The 24,149-nt window shown below is 39.4% G+C and overlaps 1 protein-coding gene across 1 annotated transcript; it reads right to left on the reverse strand.

Moving 5' to 3' along the window:
• Positions 1 to 20,333: 20,333 nt before the first annotated feature.
• On the reverse strand, positions 20,334 to 22,923 carry LOC138188770 (uncharacterized). Its single transcript, XM_069130811.1, has 5 exons — positions 22,739 to 22,923; positions 22,491 to 22,638; positions 22,270 to 22,422; positions 22,011 to 22,052; positions 20,334 to 21,915 (listed from the first exon to the last, which is right to left on the reverse strand). The coding sequence occupies exons 1-5, from the start codon at positions 22,829 to 22,831 to the stop codon at positions 21,476 to 21,478; spliced, it is 876 nt and encodes a 291-aa protein (XP_068986912.1). The 5' UTR covers positions 22,832 to 22,923; the 3' UTR covers positions 20,334 to 21,475.
• Between the last annotated feature and the right edge of the window lie 1,226 nt (positions 22,924 to 24,149).

The raw sequence follows: 24,149 nt of genomic DNA on the forward strand, positions 1-24,149 counted from the left end.
AATCTACTTATTGTTATTTTGTGAAAACGCGCTTTGCAATCGATAACAATGACTGTCTCTAATGAAAGAATACAATTTTTAATTCTCTAGAATTGTTAGTCAGACTTTGAACGTTTATGCAAACGTTTTCATGTTTCAGACGTTCAAATCATAAAACCCTTCGGAACATAGATCGTCCCATAGATCGTTGTTTGTATGCTGTTATCGTGCCGCGTTGTTCGACTCATCTGTACAGCGTAATGTATGTAATTGAAGGTTAAAACGGCACAAGGAATTACAAGGCTTTTTATTAGACGACCGCGAATGAGGGTGAGTTTTACGTTTGAAGCGGTCAGTCCGGCTAATAAAATACCTCGAAATAACAGACGAAGCTGGGCGAATTTCTACGTTACGCTCACAAACTATTCTCATCCATAGTATTATGCGGTACTATCGTTCTTGTGATGCAACGTTCGTACTAAACGAGCTGCCTTTACGTTCTACTTCCGCGCATGGTATTCTGATATCAGGTTACGCCCACACTGGTCACGGCGCAACTCGGACGCACGTTTAGTTAAAGGTGCAAATTTTGCTGAAAGATCTGACGGTTCAGTTTCATAGAAGCTTTTACGATAATGTCAACACTGAAGCTTTCTTCTTTTTCGTAGAGAAAGAGAATAATCTGTGTCCACGTTGTCTGTAATAAAGAACGTTATAAAAGAATATTATAAAACAATGACTCTACAGTGGTATCGTCGAAATTTATATTTGGTCCAATAGAAAATTTTTCAAACGTTCAAATAATTGTCAAATATTTCCTTTGACAACTTGTGAATTTCACATATTTTAGTTCAATCAATTTGTAGAATTAATTTCACCATGTTTTAAGGAAATCACATACAAAGTTGTATTTCAGTGTCTTTCTTAAGTTTTCTTTCTCTGTCGTTAATATCGACATTTGTATAATAAATTTGCATTGAAATGCAAGTCCATCTCAGAACGGTTCGAGAGGCCGAGACTTTTCAGTCCGCGACATGTCTGTTTTATTCATCAGCTTCGTCTGTAGTTTAAACCGTAATTTCACATCGTCTCGCACGTGCTCGGAACAGTTAACCTGAGAAACCCCCCTAATCGTCAAGAGCTGGATTGTTTAAGTACCCGGTATGTCATCTTGTTTGTTAAATTCTTCTATAATGACTAGGAGGAACTTTATCTCCGGACTTTAAGACTCGAAAGAAGCTTAGCGTCAGTGAGAGAAAATCTGGCAAGAAATCATGAAAACTTTCAAGAACGACATTCTGCGCGTAACATAATGTTCGTTTGATAGATATCTTCTTATTTAGGAGATCCGGAGGCTCGGTTCTTTCTCTGATTTATCTAGTAAATCTCTAAATCGTTTTTTATCGTTTTTAATAATTGTATAGCACTCACGGTACAGATTTTAGTCCAATCCCGACAAACGTTAATTATATTTGCAACATATTGGATTAATTTCTCTCGAAAACGAAATTTTATTTCAACCTTTTACATCTGCAATTTCATAGCACAAACTTTTAATCTCCAAACGATAACACTGTAAAATACATGTACGTGGTGATTTACGGGTGTAAACGAATGAGAAGACTCTATCGAATAAACGCGTTGAGTATGTTATCCAATGTGAAACGCGATAATCGTTTTCGCTATTCGAAACAGGCCATATTTCACCGTAATCGAGTGTAACGTCGCTCCACGATTAAAGTTTTAACTATTTACCGGGAAACAATTATCGCACGACTTTTAGTCGCACGTTTTCCGGATTCTATGTGCTTCTCGTGTTGCGTGTAACTCGTTTAATATTGAACGCATAGAAGCACAGCACGAAATACGCTTAATTGAGCGTCATACGTACTGTCCGCGAGTTCTTGACCGCTTAACGAACGACCGGCTAACGATTTACGATGAATTTGCGCGAACGCGAGACTTTTGCACTCGATATCGTTGATGAGATAAGTGTTTCGAATAAAATCCGGTTTACGAGGTACGCAGGTTTTGAAAGGGAAGGAGAGGCCCGAAACGTATTTACTATCGCGAAAGCGTGAGCAATGAAACTACTGGTGCGTGCTGCAACGAAATACGATACCGCCTTGTCTGTACTTTCACAAAGCTTAATACAAATTTATTAGTTGTCTTGGGCTGTGTACGAGACCTTATTCATTGTCTTGTATAGCGTTTTGACGAACAATGTTTTAAACGATAGGCAACGTGTAGGTTAATGCGATTCGTTTATCTGGATGGATTGGATACTTGTTCACACAGTATAGTACAACGTACAACCTCTGTCGTTGAATGAATGAATGAACTAAACGGATATTTACTGTTTCATTTGAGCTGACGAAGTGTCGGTGTCAAGTGGCTGAGAGGAAGGATTCTATCGGGTAAAGAATGTTTGTTTGAGTCAGCAGAATTTGTGATTCATCGTTTGCTTCCAACGATTCAGCGATCAAACATCTGGTCATTAGGTGTAAATAGCGGTAAATGTATAGCAACAGGTTTTCCTTCAAATGAAATTAATTCTTTTATTTGGTATACCGTTCGTGATTGAACACTTATGAAATGGAAAATATTTGAGAAATTTTTTTCCTAAGGCTGATATAATTTTATCACGCTTTCGTAACTATCATTTCGTATCTGTATGAAGCTAAAGTGCACAATAAGCTTTTAAAATCAAAGGCGGACAAAAATTAATTAATCAAAATGAAAACTCCTTTCTCTGTTCATTAGTCGTTATTCGATTTTGTTTGCGTTTTAATTCGCTCAAAATTAGAGAGCGTGTTATACGCAAATGTGCATTATGATACATAAATAAATAATAATAATTTTATTGCTTTAAAAACCCGAGGGATGAATATCAGTCATTACGTTAAAAAAGTTAATATTTCAGTAACAAGCATTATTAAAGCGCCAATACGACCAGTCTGTCCTTCTTACACGATACATGATCCCAGATGAACTGCACTTTACCTCATACGGCTATAAATATGTATCATCACTAAAAATGGTTGCTTCAATACATGAGAGAAGAAGTGAGTTTCTATCGAGATTCAATAAGGTATCCTCCTGGTTGGTCGACGAAATGAGAAAGAGTAGTACCATCGTAATCCCATGAAAACGTCGCCATAACCGTGGATCATGATACAAAGTTTGCCAGTGCGGATAGTGCCCCTTAGTCTAAGATGGAAGGTAAGTCGTAGAGGATAACGCGGCAAGTTTTAATTGTTACGAGTCATCGTGGCTAAAGTTATTTCATTCCGTGGCTATTAAATCAAAATTATTAGTCTTGATTTCATACTGTTGCGAACATAACGTACTACATCGGTCCTTCCACTGAAAGAACACTCACGATCCGTTGTACGGTTAACAAGTTGGCTCTCACACAATTCAGCGATATCGTGTACCATCTTCCTGACAGTATCCACACGATCTACTAACGAATCTTGCAATTATCTCTTTTTTATGGACGTGCTGGTAAAGCGAATTATCGAGTACTTATTGGTTACATAGCAGTTACGATCTGTTTCATTAACAGTATCTATTACGAAAAAGTACGGTTTAAAAGAAATTATATGTATATTTACATGTCGGCAATATCTTAGAGAAAGACTGGAAAAATTCTTATACCAGATTCTATACACGCAGGGAAACACAAAATTGTATGTTTCTAAAAGTTAACATGCTTTACAAGCAGGTTAGATATAACAGCGGTTTAAACACAGTTTGAAAAGCCGAACGATCGAATAGATCGCTCGTGGGACAAAAACGACCTTTAAACAGTGTTTAACTCGCGTGTAACACCGCGCAAGAATTTCATATTGTTCTTGAAAATGGTAATTGCAAAGTTATTATCGCGAGGATGCTTATAGAAAATTAGTTCGGTTCGCTGGTAGTAAACGCGGACAAAAGCAATATAATTTCCATTTATGTCGTTCACGAGTGCCTTCTTCGCCTCCCTTCGCCTCGTAGACTTCGTTCGAAATAATTGTGTCGTTTTTCGCGTTATCGTCGCTCGTTATTCGAACTATGCAAAACTCCAACGAAAAAAAGAAACGAATTCAGAAAATTGCTTTCTCGGCATACAGCGTGTCATGGGGACAAAGCTGCAATCTCACTGGTAACTATTCGACCGAGCGCAGCCTCCGAGCGCAACAATTTCTTCTGGATGGAATCCTTTTTTGCGGTGACACCAGCAAACAGCGCTGTGCTAATTTCGTAGAGAAATCTCGCTCAAGTTTGCCCTACAAGAAACGAACAGGGAATTAATGACGCGGTCCCGAGGTCCGACGGATTTCGATCTGAAATCGAGAAATCCTGTCGAGAAGTCGCATTCATTAAACTTCGCAAGTGTTCGATAATTGCCTGATGCAACAACTTCAAACACGGATAACAAATGCTTGCCCTGGCTAATTGAACGAAGATGTTAAGTAAACATTAAGCAAATCGTGCACTGGGTGGACTGATAAAAAATTATTGCTTTGATGTCTAACAAATTCAGAGGACTTTTTTCGGATGAAATTTATTTGGAACTTTGTTTTGAACTATATCTATTTTACTTTCTTTTTTCAAATTAAGTATGTTAGAAGCTCGCGTGCAAAGTTATCAATCGTGTAAACAATATACTAATTCGTTGTCTCATTAAATTGTTTGATAATCTATGTATGCACAACAACAAGTCATGTTTTATTGTTAGTGGGCGTGCACAATCATTTAGAGGCACGGGACTACTTGAATACATTGTTACTTTATATGGGAAAGAAAGACAATAAGATTGTACGAGCGATAGTGAAACCCTGGCTACGTTTAATGTGATTATTTAGCGTTCGTTTAATGATAGCAAATTATTGCTATTTCACTGTCAGTTAGTCTTACGTCTTTAGTACCTACACGTTTAATAACCGCGTTAAAGTTGCCTTTGAACTGTCTAAGCGTTTTCTATACGCCATAAATCTTTATACGATCTTGTCTTTAAAATATAAATATCTCTTTGCGTTTCAGTTAACGTACATTGTAAAATTCATTTTCTAATCAACATTTGTTATATTTTTTAAGTGAAATGCGCTTACTAAGACCTTATTCTAGATTTTTCTACTATAAATCTTTAACATCCTATATAGAAAGTGTTTTGCGGTACTAAGTTGTGTAATCGAAGGTTTACGTTTCAGTTAAGCTTTAAAGGGATGACGATTAAGAGTACAAAATTGTAAAAAAGCAAGAAGTAAGTTAGAAAGATGAATTTCAGGTATGGTTTTTCCACTTACATTCCTAAGACTCAACCTACTTTACGTTATACATAGTTTACGTTTACTTACACATTAACGTTCAAATAGACGATTCGTATAAACGTCGATTGATAATTACATGCTCGATCATGTAAACGTGGTCCCATTTTTGGTGCAAGTTTCACCATTTGGCGCATCCTGTGTCTATAGACTATTCTTGATGCGCGCACAAACGATTCCAACGGTTAATTGGCATCGCATTTAGGGACACGATGCAGCCGGGACAATTATAAATAGATTAGCAATCCTGTTCGTAATCAGTGCTAATGTCACTCGGCAATTCTCATTTGTCTCTATGATTGCGGACGAAATTGCCGGCTATACCTAGCTGTATCGTATCGTATGGAAAACTGCGCGCCGCGTCTCATTTCAATGGCCAACAGAGACCTGAATTCGATCTAATGCTTATCATCCGCGTATTTAATCGGATCTTGAATGGCTTCGATCGAGATACACGCGACGATTTAATTTGTCGTCCGCCGTCAATAATTATTGCTGATCGAACATCGACAAATTACGCAAATCGAACACAAGAACACACCGCTGCGCAGTACCTGGCACGCTCCATTAATATTTACGATCCGAGTAATTTCGACATCGATGAAAATCTCGCAGAAACGTGAAAAATATCCGCGATAAAGCTAGAACAGCGTTAAAGCTCGTTAAAAAGGATTGTTTTTGTCGCAACCAGATAAGAACTCTGAGTAAATGTCGGTCTCAGGTGAAGTATAGTCGTCGTTCGATGTAGTCCCAGTTTTTCCGGCTAAGGTACAGCTTTTCTACGAGCTTGTCTCGCTCGACTAACGAATTACGTGGGATGCTAACTACAAGTTACGCGCTGCAAACGGACGAGTTTCCATGTTCCGCGATCTTTATGTGCTATGAAAACCTTGTAGGTAAAGGCGATATCGTGCGTGAACGAATGCTAAAAACTCGTAATTTACAGTTTAGAATCCATTAACGGACTTTAATTACCGATCGTTGTCGTTTACCCGGTTGGAGAAAAATCTTGCTCATTTTCAGACGATCGTTACTATCTACCACACGATCGATGGTTAAAAACAAGTACATAATTAACCGCAAATACGTTTTAGTGCGTATAATTTGTTTAACGAGTCCAGTTAATAACTTTAAGGAAATTCCTGTGATGCGTTACACGTTATAATAATAATATTCTACACGCAGCATGAAATAGAGAGCTATTTTTTTTATCTTAATATATTCATAGTACATAGTACATACAATTAATCGCTAACGACTTGAACGTAAATAACAAATTTAAAGCAATTAATATTTGTTTATAATGATATAAATTCAAGAGCAATATTTGCTGGCATGGCGGAGGATACCGCAACTAGTCGCGTGCTTTCACGTGTATCTTTTCTTTATTTGCACCGACTTGACTCGTCGGATGAACTTTCGTTTAATGTACCAAACGCACGGTCGATTATTGGTATCGTGCACGCGACGCAAAAATGTTAATTTTCACTACGTTTTGGCGAATCAGAGTCGCAGGTTTGCTACACGGTCTATGCAAAAACGCGCGCCCGTTCTCTCCGCGACCTATGAATACGGTGATTTCTTTTTAAAAGCAAAAGGGGGAGACGTTTACGGCGCCGCAGGAAACTCGAAATAATGTCGGCCATCGCGCATAAAGCAATGACTCGGTAAAAATGCTTAAAGGCTCGGGCTACAGTGAACGTATGTGCCGGGACGGTCCCGGTAATTGTGTGTTTTTATCAAGGCGGGCTTCACAAATCTGTCGAGTTGTTAAGGTAAGTGCCTCGCGGTTGCATCCTACCGTTCGGTTCCTCTTCCCACTTTTGTCGTCCTCTTTCACCAACGTATTCCTCAACGGTGGAGTTAAAAGGTCGTCCAACGAACAGTTTTCTTCTTCTTTCCACCGTCGACGTGCTATCCAGATAGAAAGCTACACGTGGCCACACGTAACTTATCCGATCCTCTGTTGCGATAAGATAAAAGCTAAATAGTCCGCTAATTAAAGACCCCTGCTGGCTGTTCGAACCACCCTGAAACCTTGCTGCGGGAAACAGAGAAAAACGGGCGGTTCTCTCGCTTACTGTACGTCCGTGCGTATATTACGTTCCTCGGTATTCTCTCTCTGTTACTACACGTCCAGCTACGAAATTCTTGTCCTTTGCTTAACTATTAGGAGCATCGCGCGCTCCGCTCAATGGGAATCCGATTCCAATTAAATTTTATTAGCGAGCCGAGTTGAATTGGAGATAAATTTTATGAATTTATGAATTCCTGTTGGCTACCGAAATAGAAGATCAAAAGCTTTTATTCGTATTATAAAGAATTCGAATCAGCATAATAGCTTATATTAAGTATGTAGAGCAGCGTGACGGTAATGATACTTTCATTTCAAAAGTAAAATTTATTAATATTAATATCGGTGTAGTTGTTATTTTTCTGATCCAAATTTTACTTGCTAGAAAAAGTACTTGAATTAATATACTTGAATAAAATAGAATATTGTAATCTCAAACCATTCCCCTGTAATTTCCAAATTTATTTCGTATGTATATTCTACTTTTGCGGAACGAATCGAGAATTTGCAAATATCGCGCTATCTTCTTTTATACATATAATAATAAATATATGGAAATATTTCACGAAACCACCACTGTGTTGAATCGATCAAGGAAACCATCAATCATTGAATGCAGAAATTTCAAAATACGTACATCGCCAGGATAAGATCGACGAAAGGGATTACGTCTGATGCGAATAATAGCGACGAGAAAACAATCCAAGCTAATGTAGACAAATCCACGTTGATTCACGTGATCTGAAATCTTAAAGAAGAAGGTCCAGGTCAATTTGAACGGCAAAGTAAACGTATCCAAACAGGGTGACGCGAGGCGAACTGTGTCTGGGAAGGTTTAAACGAGTTTAACGAGCCACGAATCTGGACGGGTCGAGATGGGTTAGGACGGACGCACACGGGCCAGAACCGGTTGCGACGAGTCAGCGTATGCTGAAAACGATTTCAGCCGGATTATGATGAGTTCAGACATTTTCGGTGTGGGTCGTGACGAGTCGAGACAAGTTGACACGGATCGAGAAGATAACTTCAACGCCTTTGTTCCCTCGTCGACTCGATAACGTTACTTCTGGCCGGTTTTTGCTACTTCGACGAACATTATCGATACAACGTGAGGATTAACCGTCAATCTGCCAATTCTGAACACGAAGAGAAGGATATCGACGTCGTTTATCCTTGTCCGATGCGTATGGAGATTTTATCCGACAAATGTAATTGTTTACAAATGTTTCAACGTTAAAGCGACAAATATCAGATATTTTAGTTTTGTAATTGTAGGAAACGTACGTACACGCACCTTTCACAAAGGTAATATTGACTTTTATCGAGGAAAACATACGATTAGATATATGTATGTACGCTTCAATTATAATTATCTATGTATCAATAGTGTATCTAGGTACATATTGCGAATCGGTAATTCTCGATAATTAATTTTTGCAAAGAGATACAGTCACGTCTCGGTTGTAAGATTACGTGTACATACACATATTCGTAGGTTTATCGAATGCCAACGTTCTCAGTCACCCTTCAACGATCACACTGTCGTAATCGAGCAGAGTATGTTTAATCACTAGCGAGCGAAAGAATAAATCGAGCCTATTGAAAATATATGTCTGCCAAATTTTAATGAATCCGTTAATGAAGGATGATCAATATTCGGGCGAAACACCGGCGACTGGTTTCACCGTAATTTTTATCATTTAAATTCGTTTCATTCCGCGACGATTGCCGCACGAATGTGTGACTAATGATCGTTGAACACTACTAACGAGCTTCGACGTTTTCATTATCAAAGAGCTTTACGCTCCACCCCTAATTAATCGCGCTAAAAGATTAATGCCCCCGTGGAAATCGTTCGTTTGCACTTGTTATTTCAATTAGCCCGTTCGAAAGTGCGCCGCGGGCGGCTCGTTTGCTTGATATTTCACAGCCGAATAACATTCTCGAAGATCGTGCGGGCCCCACAACCTACCGTTTAATGCCGCGCGTAATATGTTTTAATATCTTGCGCGTGACTTGTTGTTCGAGTCGAACTCGGCGTACCGTGACTTCGTATACGAACGATTAATTGTTACTTGTTCAACGACGTTCCTTCGTTTGAACTTCGCCGAACTATGTAACGCCGATAGACAACAACGCGACACACTGACAGTACGTTGCAAGCACATTGCAAGCACGTTGCCGACATACGAGAAAACGGTGCAAGGTTGAATTTGGAATCGATCGGTTCGATAATTCAATCTAAGGTGTACGCTCCGCTGGGAGGTCTTCCATCTTATCCCTGGATTCTCGGTGATACCAACGGCCAGATCCGAGATAGGAAGTGCCAGGCCAGCTTTATCTCTTATTTGTGGCCTCGTAGATTTCAGAAACGCTCTTCTCTTTGTGCTCTTCTCTTTGTTCACGCACTTTCCTCCGTCCACACGATTCTTCTCGTGTTTCGAGTCACGATGTCGTGGCTATCGTGTCCTTCCGAACGTACATACAAGTCCAAGACTTGCTGTAGACGATGCTCCGGGCTATATCCCGGCCAGTGCTTCAAATCTCCCCATTGGCCACGAGGCCAGACAGGTAGCTGTTAGCTTATGTAGATTAAATTGTTTCGAAGAAGCTCCGCTGCTGTTTATTCATCGCGAAACGACGTTGCTCGAGATAAACGAAACGATTCGAGGACCGTCTCCTTACCTTTGGTCTCGAGCTACTCGAATGTCAGACAACTCTCGCCGATGGTGCTCACGTTGTACAAGTTTGAAGGCCGGCACGGTGCCACGCGTTGTGTACATGTGGTTTCCTTTCCTTTTCCTTTTCTCCGCGTAAAGTAAAGCGTACGGATATTGGTTGAAACGAGTTAATGTTTAATCAAGCGAGATGTTCGTCATTCTTTTGTAGAGAGTTTGACCAATGGGTTGCAAGTGAACGACAGAGAATAAATTAGATCGATCCGAGATCATTGCTCTCCTTATATGGACCTGTGTATACCCGTATATACACCGCTTAATCCTTTTATAATGCATCTAGAGATCGGGTAAGTAGTCAAATTCGTTATTGAGAATGTAATATGTCATACGTGACGTGTATTATTTATATCTGATGCCGCGAGTAAGAGAAATTTTGTTGATAAGAAACATTCAAATGATTAATGATAAAATGTCAGCGATAATTTAAATAGAATATAAATTAAATACAAAATAGTCATGCAAATATTTGAGAATGCTTTGAATATTTTAATACTTCTGATGAAGAAAAAAAAAACAAGATGTATCTAAAACTCCAGACATGTCCCCAGAAATTTCTCTTTTGACAGAAACTGTCGTCTCGTTCTTTTAGAAATCTGCTTCCTTGCAATGTCTTTTAACGAACAGAGAAATTAACACAAATATACTGCAATCTTCTTTAGAAAAATTTCTATATGCTTGACTTCCAACTTCATTCGTGCTGAAAGAAAAACTTCAAATTCAACAGCAAAAGTTTCGAGCAAATGCGAAGAAGAAAAGTTCGCTGATTCATCAAGTTTGAAAATTTTGCAGAAATTTCCAGAAATTTCCAGAAATTTGCAGAAATTTGCAGAAATTTCCAGAAATTTGCAGAAATTAACATGTTTGTGTATTATACGTACGCGAAAAATCCGAATAGTATCAACGTAAATAGTGTATATCAATTCTAATCTAAAATGTCATAAAAGATGTGTCACAAGTTTTTACACAGTTAGTCACAATCAGTACTCCAAATACTGCAGTTAAATGAATAATCTGTACAAATGCATCGAATAATTATGACTTCAGTAGAATAATTTTTGTTAAATAGGAGTCCTTTCTCCGAATTTTTTGGCAACACAGCTAAAAAAATACAATTTTAAAAAATACAAGATAAAAATTCCTCACAATTATCTCTCTTCTTTATGACTTATATAGTATTTAATTCCATTCCATGCTACCCTTTACCCTGTTTTCATATCATACTCGTTAACCCGATTTTCACCTCGTACACACAGATATGCATACTCAATCACGCGTACGTCGTAACTTCGTACCTAAATATTTCAATCTCACCAAACCTTCCCCAGGAATTATATGAATCCCTAGCTTTTGTGAACAGAACGTTAAATAGCGCCAGATTCTTCCATAATACAGGATTTAACATTTCATTTCCACTTTCAAACTACGATTCACGACGCTGTCGCAATTTTACGAGAAATTAATCCAGCTTCCAGTAATCCAGAATTATAATAAAATTAAAAACACAATGTACTCCCATCCGTGGAGACCCCGAACCAGCATAGAAACGTTAAATCTTTACAATATCGCGTATTTCATCATCAATTACGTGCTGTTACACTTGTCCACGGTAAACGTGGTAGCAGGACGTTGCAGAATCGTTCGGCCACGGTTGAAAACGCGCGGTGAAACGACCGGTCGTCGTCATCTTCGTTGTTGGCGCAGCGTGGAGAAAGCGGGGGCAAAGAGGACGATTAAAGTATCGTAAAAAAGTTTTTACGCGTTCGCGAAATTACTTCTGGGTGGTAAGCGGGTCTCGCATTGTTCCAGTGGAAGAGGATGAGACGGCGCCGATGCGCGCGTTTCGGCTACAAGTCTCTCGTGTACGATCCTCTGAAGCACGGGGAGAGCCTTTCGATCCTGGTTGGGCGCTGTTCGCTGGTTGCTCGTTGTTAATTTACCGTTAGCCACGCCGGCCCGCAGGAGAAATTCCCAGTTTACCGGCGGAGAGTATTAAAACGGCCGTACGAACGATTCGCTGGCGCGAGGGATTGAGTCGAGCTCGCAACCCACCTAATGACTGTCCGCCGCAACGAAAACAATAAATGCACACGTGCGCGTACTGCACGTAGCGGATATTTTCTTTAAAGTCTGGTAACGCCCTGTAGTTCGTAGAATCGTTCGATTTTGTCGAATAAAATTTTATTTCTATGGATGCGCAAGATACGAATCACTATTTAGATTACGATGATAACAGATCGAATGGGCGAGCACCGACAATGAGCGCGCAATTTACGTGTACGCTTGTATCGTAGTCTTACTGATTTCCGTAAAATTCAATGTTTTTAAAAAGATTGGCTCTCAGACGTGTGTTAAGATTCTTTTGAATTCGATTGACAATATGTAGCTCCGTCTACCCTCTAAATTATGGTTACATAATTTATAAACTCGCACATCTGTACGCGTCATTTACTGCAACACGGTTTGTTAGTGGGAACTTCGTTAGTGCATGGTCATCTTCCTTGTTGCTTCGTAATTCTCGGTTCCTAATCAATCTGAAGAGGACACGGAGACAGGGAAAAAGAATTCTCTATGATTACTTTTACCTCTTATACGGACGATAATAAACCGCGTGCATAGAATTTTCTAAAAGAATACTAAATACAAATTTATATGTCGTTTTACGGCAAATTTTTGGTCGAAAGTTATTATTAACATTTACCACGATACCTCGTATAGTTAACTGTCAGGTGAAAAGTGATCGGACGCTGAAAACGATTCGCGAATGTCAAACAGCGTGTACAACGAAACACATTACGCCGCAGCTGCTTATTCCCAGATAGTCGTTAGTCTTTCACAGACGATAGCGTCGTGTCTAGAATCGACGACAGCTCCCTTCCAGTTACGGTACAACCATCCCGTTGCATCTTTTATTGCGACGAATGCACGTCGATTAGACAAGTTTTCCTTCGTCTCGGTCTTTTCACGTCGTTTCGACTTGCTTGATTGGCGACATTTATAATGCATGAATCGTTCAGCGCTGCTGGTGTTTTATGCTCACGCTTCAATATACTTTCTTGTCATGATACACGTCGCAATGATGAATTATGAACAACGAATGACGGATATTGCAAAGTCGCGTTTCATGGAGAAAAATCCTCGATCGGGTCGGCTATTTTGCTCGACGAATCACGCTTGTTCGATTTGCAGTTAACCCCTTTTCTTCTCCACTTTCTGTCGATTCGTTCTGCTCTCTTTTTCTCTTATTCTTCCTTTTTTCTTAACGTAAATTGCAACGTATTTGTTTTCTCTCGATTGCTTTCCGTGCGGTTTTCAATAACGTTCGACGTGAAAGCGACTAAATGCCCGGCCCGATCCTCCTCCAACGTTCCCTCTTAACGCGTATCGAAGTTTAATAAAGTTCAATTTAGTCTCGCATAATTTCCTTGAACACTTTCACTTGTCAGTCGCGTTTGTTCCGCGGCAATTAGTTTCGAGGCTCGATAGCTACGAAATAACGCGGCTCGTCTTTAAATTATCCTGGAACGGAAGAAATATTAAATATATTCAGTTACGTAGCCGCGATCTGCGCTCCTGAGCAATTTTCTAAGACGTCGTAACACCTGACAGTAAATTGCAAACGAACGAATAGGAAAATTATACGTTAACGTGGTTAGTTTTCTCTATCACCCATTATGCACCACTATCACTCGTCATTCGTGAACTTTCTTTGTCAATCGTTCAAAGCATCAAACGATTCATTTTATTAAGCATATTTTTAAATTCAACGTTCTTTGACAGTTCTATTTTTTACGATCGAACCTGTTCATAGCTCATTGTGTCCTGGCATATTGTCTATTGGATAATTTCAGCAAATTTATGCTTTCAACGTAAATACCTTACAATGAAAGCGTCGCAGAATTTATTTTATTCCTTGACATCCTTCTCTCCCTATACACAAAGTACAATTCACGGTGTTACGTCTGGAACTTGAGTCGTCGTCAATTTTAATTGAACTGATGGCGCCGTTTGTCTCTGTATACGCGTGGTATTATGCCTACGAGGAATGACGAATGAATTGAATGGTAGATGACATACGAGGCGATAGCCGCGAATACCGCTTGATGTCTTCTTAAGCCTCGACTTATAATCGAGCTGCGGCAGGCAGGGTTTCAATGGCGGCGTGGCTAACGGAAATCGCATCTTTGTCCAGCCTCGGTGACTGATCGCCTCGAAACGACGTACACACCGCGCCAACTGGCTCGAGAATCGGATACGTTTATCATCTCAATTAATTAGACGTGTCGCGAGAAATGGTAAACTCACGCGAACGCGTTGTCAACGGGGGAGTTTACAGTCGGATTGTATTTTAACGACGAAAATCTGGCGTTCCAGCGAATTCAGCTGAATTCGGTGCTTTGCAACACGCGATACGGCGAATAAAGAGAAGAAAGAAAAAGTGACGGCGAGATAGAGCGAAAGAGGGTGGCGTATTAACGGGGAGCTTGGTGGTTTTGATTAAATGACTGTGTTTTTGCTCGACGTAGTTTTCAAGGCAGCGCAGCGATTCAGACCGGCTTGAAAGACCGTGTTCATTTGGCGGACGGTGACAGACGAATGCACGTTTCGGCGGGAAACGATTATCATGTTGAAAACGACGCAGCGACTGAATCGACGTTGGTCGCCGTTGGAGGGACAAAAGTAGTCGACCGGCTGAATGCCGACATTGTCGAAAGTCACGTTTGCTGAAGCTATTGAACTCGCCGGCTATCTGTTTTCCATTCCACAGGAAACTTCGCTCGACTCGTCTCGCGGTGCGCCACGTCGGTATTCAAACGAACCCGTAAAAACAATGCCGCGGCCGCGATATAGAATCGCGATTTGACGTTCAGTTCATTAGTTATAACAAACACGTACTTTCTATATCCTTTGTTACGCCTAAATTAATGGCCGTGTCAATAACGCTTCAAATGTATTATTTTGCGGTCTGTTCCATTATATCGTTGTCCATTTAACTACCCGATGCTCTAGAAATTTCTATGCAAAATATGGTACACGATTCCTATATGTGTGAAAACAGACTCTATCGTTTGTCACGTCGAAATGCTATTATTATGTTCACTTTTAATTAATATATTTTATGAATATTTAATTAATAGTAAATTGAAATGTAACACAGAAGATATTGTACGTGAACATCGAAATGTGTTATCACCTAGGATATTCGTTTCTATTAAAGCGATCCTAAATGTTGCAAAATAATCGCCGTTCTGGCACATGCTATGATTGATCAGACTCTTTTTTAACGCACGTCGCGATACGTTAGAGATATATAAAAGGCTCACGTACACGTTTCACGTTTTCCGAAGGCCGAAGAATGGAGAACCTGACGTTAACCAGGTACGAGATTAATCTATCAACCTTCGTTGCTCTCCTGTCGCAGGTTGCAGTGTCAAGGATCATTCGTACGTATTTGATCCCTGTAGCGTCTTTTCGCGTGAAACGGCGTTCAATTGCCCGCGGAAAAGTCACGTTCGATCGCAGCCGGTGAAACGTGCAAAGTTCAGCCGCGATAATATATCATAGCCGGTGCAGCCACGGTCTCGCTGGGCGAACGCGCGACGAGCTTTTACGCTTTCGCGCGATTTAAAGAGATATACCCATTGTGAATTATGCCTTGCTTCCCTGTACGATGACGAGCATCTCGTGTCCAGTATTTACGGCTATTGTCTTCGTTGCCCGCTTCGGGCTAGTGCCACGACCGCATCGTGATCGTTATTGAGGCGCGTGGGTCGTCTTCTTCCTCCTCCCCTTTTCTTTTCCTCCTTCCTTTTCCCCGATGGATCAACCTCAACAATGTTTCCAACTTCGCCTGTATGTACGTATTACCTAGATCAATGGTTCCCACGTGTTTCGATAAGGCGACCTTTCCATGACTTTTTTAACCTTCGCCTACCCTACGGGTCTCCTTCGGACTACGTTCAGTTTGATGATAAAAATTGATCGAACGATGAGGAGAAGAGAAACAGGTCGAGCCCGTGGATACTCTATGTTCGATATTAAAAATTCGTAGTCGTGGATACGTTACAGCCTACGTATTTCTTTTTGAATCGCGAGTATTTTCGCAATTGTTTATTTGGTTGGCTCTATGTTTCGCGTATAGAAATTCTAAGAAAGCTTCATATTCGTCGCAAATGCAACTAAACACGATACGGTAGTGAATCACGTTGAAACGCGAGCGTTTCATCGGCTTTTCCGTGGCACTTAAAATTTTAATCTCGAGCTAAATCTCGCCACGGTACTTCGTCGCCGGAGTGCTTCGCTGTTCATTGCTCGAAATGGCTTACCGGATTACCGGTATAAATCTCAGTCGACTTACGTTAACTTTCGACGAAGCAACTTTTCCTTCGTCAAACAACAAAACAATGAACATTAATTTCTTACAAGTATCTAGAAACGATCGTCTTCGACTTTTATTCATCTCATGAACCTCATCCTCTGATTGGTAAGTTTACTGTACGAAATGTTTCGAAAGAGCTGTTGAATAATTTGCAGACATATTATACAACTAGAAGCAGATAGAATGGCAGAGATATCGTGATATTGATTTTTGGCGTGGTACGAACATTACGGGAATTGCAAAAATGCGTGATCAATGCGCGCAACTCAATTGGAATCAGGCGGGCGTGTTAGAATGCATGTGACGGTTCACATATGTATACAGTATTATGTATAACAACGCACGTGTGGCTTCCAGGAGAGACTGCTATAAATGTCTTCTATGAAATCACCTGCCATTAAGTCCTGTTTGATATAACTAATACAGTTCACCGAGCTATTTTGTTCGATATTAGCATTAGATTAACCCTAACTCGAGCTAATTTAAAATTTTAAATTCATAAGGTCAGATTTCATACCACTTAGTTGTTCTCATTATCTGTCCTTCTTTTTTGCACACGAATCTTTCAAATAAAACACAAGATTGCTCAACTCATATCCATTAGAACGCCCTCATAAATTCAATTGACATCCTACTTCAAAATATAAAACACCCTTACAAATTACTTGAACTTTTGCACTTTCCAAACACTCTACATCTGACAATAGAACGGTTAAAAGTATCCACGTTAAGAGTGCACGCTAGCCGAGAACGCAAAATTGCGGCTCAACCGATCGTTAAACTGACATCGTCGAGCAATAGAAGAGACAGAATCGTTGGATTTGTGGTGCAAGATCGAGCGTGGTGCGTTCGCGTGTTCTCGTAGCCGCTACCCGTATGCGAGTGTATCACCGATGTGTCGGTGTATACAGTTATAATTGCCGCGATTCCGAGGCACGGTTGCGAGTGCGTCTACGATTACCCATTACCCGGATGAATATCTCGGATTACGGCACGGCAGCTAAATAAATTACTAAAGTACGCGGGCTCAGCTGTGTCTTTTCTCTCCCTCTTTCTTCTCTTTCTGGTCGCTGACTCGTGTGCTGCTCGCACTCTACCTTCTCCATTTCGCGCGCCATACACACGTACACCCAGCTCGCTGGCTTGCATATTAACAACGCCATAATGCGTGTGCACCGGTATAAATCTCGTGCATGGGCCGACTACGATTCTCGATTCGCGAGCACGTGGGGGCATAGAGAGCAGAGCTTCGATCTCCATTTGGTAACGAGGAAGCGTATCTTTGTCGCACCACCTTGTACTTGCGCTGGTCCCGATTCACGAAGGGGAAGGCACGCGGCCACCGCCAGTTTATGCGGCACGACGCGCGTAAATTTCGTACACGGTTGTATTTTTGCGACCGCGACAGGGTCCCGTGTACGCGCAGCTAGTTATACGGTAACGTTTGCCTCGTTATGAAAGGTTTATTAATTCGAATGTACGCGTCCCATCTCGCGCGCCCGTATCCTCTCCTGAAGGCAGAATGGCTTCCCGAGACGGAGAGCCTGGCGAAATTTGCTGCCGTGCGAAGGGCGCCAGGATACATACATTCCTTCGCACGTTCCCCACACACGGTGTGTCTGATGAACGGTCGATTGGAAATCGAGGTTTACCGCGGCCTAACAATTTGGCAGATATTTCGATCATTTTTAAAACACGTCCCGAACTGAAATATTTTAAAAGTACTAAACATTGTATTTACCAGTTTGTTGATAAAATTAATGCAAATTAGTAATGCATGTGAGATGTCAAAGTCTACCTCAATTTTTATTACATGCAGTTCATTATTGTTACAAGGTCGATTGCAATTACTATAACAGCCAGTATCAACGAATTACGTATCTGACAAATAGATTGAGAAATACGAATTTAATTGGCCTGTTTCTTCTGATCCATCTTTACTTAAATTACTCTAATTCTTGGCTCCGAGCGAACATGTTGCGTCTCCTTCTTTCCTTCCGAGTTTCTCTTGCTCTCTGCCTGACCAAGTACAATGACTTTTTATCGAACGGCTGTAATCTTTACTGGAAACAAAACCTTTCCCTCGTGGAGATTTATCGGCCGCTGTCTGCGCAACATACTAACCAGGCCCGCGCACGTAGATAACTTTCTCCCGCGTGATAAGCCGTAAGGTATAAATCTGAATTGTTTTTATAATTCCCGGGGAAGAGATGAGGTATCGAGATAACGGGGATTCTAACGAAGTCTGTAATTTGCGGGCCGCCAGCGGAGCGCGCGATTCACGCCGGGCCGAGCGTTAACAGCGGCCCACCGTGAGATGGATCGCGATTTAAACCAATCGACACCAGATAAACGCGGGAAAAACGCCACTGGCGTTGCGTCGCTGCTAGTTACTGACTATCGATCGCCTATTAACCTCCAGAAAATCGAACGCCTATAAACTGTCTGTTTTGCGTTCCTGTGGAACAGCGTCGACTGCTGTGCCGTTTTCCCTATAAGTTAGATAGAAGCTTGAAATATTTTTAACGATTTGATGTAGTATATGTGAATGAGTTTTTAATGTATTAGTTTTATTTTCTCGTTAAAATTATAATTTAATTGTACTTTAATTCAGAAAAACTTCAGTAACGAATGTTTCATAAAATATCGTATACTTAATCCTAGAATGTAGTCTGTAGTAATCTTTGTAAAAATAGAATCTACTCGCGCGCAAACTTCCAATGAAGTCGGTGACGCGAAAAGCTTGCACTCTCCTAGTTAGTAGAAGGTTCCAGTCGAATTAGGTTTGCTGGTAGATTATTGTTCCGATTCTGTCGAAGCTTTGAACGAGATTAACGTTTCAAGAAATTGCTATGTCTATTGTAAGCGACTTTCTATCTGACCTATGTTAAACTTGGATAAACCAGTTAATGTCATTTTCGTAGATGTTCGTAACCCTTTTTTGAAATAAATTGTATATTACATTGTATCCGTCGGTCAACAGGAAGTATGTTCGAACGAAAGAGTTCTAGCATTCTAGCGTTAGTATATACTATTGTCTGCTGTAGTCTTTGAAAGGTCAGTATGTGATTAATAAATCTAATGTTTTGAAATGTTAGAATTGGAACACGACACCATGAAACATTTCAAACGTTACATTATATGTTAGTTGAAAGATATTTTCGTTTCAAATTTGAATTCGTAAAACGATTAATTGTATCGTTTTCTTTATGAAACTCTGACTGAAGGAAGACTTTCTTCCGTTAGAATCGAGAGAAAGGATTCTGAATATTGTGCAATGCGTTTCGTAGTACGACTTGACATTTTAAAGGCGTACATTTTTAAAGATGCACCGCTACTTTCTCACAATGGTAACAATGTATCAATGGACGGGTTGCGTCAGTAGGCTTCATATTTCCGATGATTTATATCCGGAGACGCGTAATTGGTCGTGGCCGTAGAACTTCCTACATGCTGCGTAACGTTCACATTCGATATAGATCATCCGCAATTGCAGCTAGTAACAGTCGCATTGTCACATTTGCGATATCACATAAATGCAACTCGATAAATACGAAGAAACTAGCCAAAGTGAAGCTTACAGTTAATTATTGTCGTGCTGTTTTTCTATATAGACTGGTGAGTTTAGAAATTTTAAAAAATTTAATTAATGATAATATATCGAATCTAAATATATTCCCTTTTGTCGAAATACAGAAACCATTATCTCTACTGGATTATATTTAATTATCACATAAATTATACAGTATGTAACTTTCGCGGTAAATTAATATTAGATATTCACATTAATAACTAGCGTTAAATTAACAAAACAAGGTGAATAAACGAATTAAATACAAGCGGGTAATATGTGCACAAGATATGTATTACCTTTAAGATACATAAAAATAAAGAAACACCCATATATGTAACGTAGATTAAATAATTAAATAATTAAGTTTTCCAGCCCACTAATACATATACTTGTAAATTACAAGTTGTGACCATAACGTTTGAAATAATTTGTCCATTAGCTCATACAATATTAACTATACTATTCACTATTTTATACAATGGCGGTTATAGATGCATTTGTTAATATTTCAAACATATGACATTTTGATATTTGCAAATGATTTTATAATTATTCATTCTTCTGAATAGCCTTAGTTAGTATTCCTCCTTATGCACTTGACGTTTATTCTTTAAAGTCCTTCACAATCGTTCTATAATATCACGACATCAATGCTGTCCACAATCGCTTACTCATCAATTCTAGCTAATACGCAAGAAATCCTGACGCGTTCGTTTTCTTCCATGCTCTCGGTTCCATCTCCGACGACATCGATTGATACTTTAAAACTATTTTCTTCTGAAAGTTATGTTTTGCATGACACGTTTGGTCGATTCACTAGAGGTACTCCAGTGACCGTCTTTTTCTAGTTTTCTTGCTTAGAAATTCCAGTTGATGATATAAAATTCCGCTAGCAGCCACCTTTTTCCTCCTCGATTACTGCTTATTCATCAATTTCTGTTGATGTCTTGAAATAGTCTGTAAAGATTGTCGCCTTTTTCTGGTCGTAGTTGTTTTTCCAGCAGATCGATCGTTACATGACAGCGGATGATTTTTTCATCAATTTTCTCACTCGATGGAGTTCATCCTTTCATGGTCGAGCATTCTGTGCGTGATTATATTACTTTCGACAGATGTCGTTGTGTCAGCGTTTTCTATGTCTCTTCTTGAAATTTTTAACAACTTTTCCAGATAAATGTGAAGTATTTTTACTTTCTCTTTCAACGATAGACGTTTCTTGATCAATTTTTATCATCCGGTTATCTTTCTTTCCTTGTTAATTTCTGGAAATTTTTTTCTTAACTTTGACAAAAACGAAGAATCGTGTTTTTTCCCTTTTAAATTAAGTTCTCCTTTATTGTTCTATATTCTTATCTAATGCATTTACTTCTCTGTTCGATCGATCGATGGTCAATATGCTACCACGCTTCTTCTACTCTTCTACGAATTGTCTTTTTTCTCGTCGACAGCTACTTTTTCCGTAACATTCATCGGACCTTGAGAAGTCTCTTCTTTCGCGCTAGTTAACGACTTTTTCTCAGCTTTTTCGACCGAATGACTCTGCTTTTTTGTGCTAGCTGATTTTTCTTCCAGTTTCGTTGATATCTGAGACCCTTCCGAGTGTTTTCTCTCGTTGGTATCTGTTTTTGCATTCCCTTTCGACGATACCGGAGAATCAGCAGAGTGAATAACATGTTTTTCGCTGGCAATTTCTTTTGCGTCACCTTCTGTTGATTTCCGATAACCATTGCTGTAACCTTCTTTCACCTCGTTCATATCGGTTCCTTCAATTCCTGTCGATAGTCGAGAATCGTCTTTACCACTTGATTCATGCTCTTTCAACTGAGCAGAATCAGTTTTCTCGAAGCCCAGACTGGCTCCTTTAAAAAGTAATATGTAGTTGTTTCTTTATTTATCTGCTCCTTTAAAAGTAAACTTTTTCAATGTAACTTTGGGCGTAGGCGTTCTACATTACCTGGTGTCTTTTCTTCACGTTCGAGGAAAGGCAATTTTATCACTGAAAAACATAAATTGCATTTTCATTAATTTTACCGTTATACTGTTCCCGTATTTTTGTCGAATTTGCTTTCTTCAGCCCCATTTGATTGGGAATTAATTGTTTGTTCGCGTTACAGATACGTTTTATTTGTTTTCAAATATCGAAGTTTACGTGTACTTTGCAAAGAAATACTTTGCTCTTAAATGTTTGTGTTTTTATACACGAATCGAATCACCTTTCTTAACATTGCTTTTGATCGTTTCAATCACTTCTTTGGCTGCTCCAATCACTTCTTTGGCTGTTCCAATCGCGTTTAAAATCGCCGAAATGATGAAATTGTCCTTACCAAGTAAGAACGCTATCGGTGACGTAGGAATTCCAAATTTCTCTGCGTAATTAAACAACACAAATATTATCAATTTTTCTAAAATCTCGTTTAATCTGTTACCACATTACCGATACTCTGCTGCGCTATATTCAATGTCCCTAGTTCCCCTAACTTTCCATTTTCAAACGGTTGCAATGGTATAAATTTATCCTTCAATGATATTAAATTTTCAATTAATACGTTCGGCTTCTCTTGCCTCTCTGCTCTTTCTTCTTCCTGAATGGATAAAAATTTATCTAATTCGTAAAATTAACACATCTATAATTTATATAGAATTTAGTAAAACTCTATAAAATATTTTAACTGTACTACATACCGAATTGTTCTCGACTTTTCCCGAGTGCAGAAGACCTGGATGGGCTACTACCCACGACGCAAAAGACACCAGTAGTATCGTTGACACCTTCATGTTACACCAGGTCTCGGCTACTGATGGTTACGGACCAGTTAGTCGATTATATACTCCGTTTCACAGTTGCAAAAACACCTTACTACACAGAATATAATAGCAAGGGTGTAAATTATGGCTTCCTGAAACTTGCATCTCTGGCAAGATAACAGTGTTTAATGTGCTTATCGTATTCATTGGCGCAGATCGATTTCCAACACATCGAATCCGAGGACATGTTGGTTTTAGGTAATTGGGCATGAAATATAATATTTTTTACAGACGTTTATTCATTTATGCCATGATTAATTGGAATGGATTATGAAAATGGAAGGATTCTATTGTTATATTTATTTTTAAATGTGCGATAAAGATTATTTCAAATATTCGCCGATGATAAAAATCGTATTATGTATCCTATATTAAAAAGAATTCTTTTACGTTCAACCCAATTTATCCTGTATTTTATATAACATATTTCATATTACAATTGTTCCAATTGTATCCCTGCGAAATCCCGATTAAACTTTATAAACGATATAACGAATATTTCAATTTGCTTCAAACTGATAAATAATATGTTTTCATTGCGTTATACATGAAACTATACGTATTTATTTTAGAATAGAGATTATTATATTATACCGTTCAATATGATTTCATCTTTCGTAAAGCTTGTCAGTATTCTTTCATGTTTTTCATGTTCCGTTAATCGAATGATGTAACGTCTATTATACAATTTTGAAATATTTGCGGATTATGTTTGCAGAAAGATATCGTACGCATGCTGTGGGTGTTATATAAATATTTAATATACATTTTGAACAAGTTCGTTGATGCAAAGCTTTTTGAATATTCGTGGAATCAAGTGATAACGTTAAAATTAAAAACGCACAGAGCGTGGCAGAGTTGCCTTTCATTGCTGGAGAATTTCGTCCTCTTCCCGAATAAATAGTTCGGAAGGGGTGGTTGTTCTCCAAAATACACAGACTACCAGCCAAAGCTCATCTCCAGCACGATGTCGCCCATGTCTTAGAATATTAGCTATTTTCCGCTCGGCTGCACTGGATGAAGCGGCATTCTTTCTTTCTTTTTTCAGTTTTCCTGTTCTTTTCCTGTCTCGTCGTTTCTTCACTCTTGGAAAGTGAGTGTACCTAGTGTATACGAGGAACGCCAGGCGGATGGAAAAGAAGCTTGTTTCGTTATGTGCGACGATCAAGAAACTTTGTTCGTCCCTGGTCGTCGTCGTACCCATCATGCACGAAGGTGTACATCGAAGGAAAAATTCTTAAAATTTAGCCGAAACGAACGCGATTCGACAATATTCGTCTCACGTTTG

Source organism: Bombus flavifrons, chromosome 2 (genome assembly GCF_040668555.2).
Source record: "Bombus flavifrons isolate JBK064 chromosome 2, iyBomFlav1_principal, whole genome shotgun sequence".
Lineage (NCBI taxonomy): Eukaryota > Metazoa > Arthropoda > Insecta > Hymenoptera > Apidae > Bombus > Bombus flavifrons.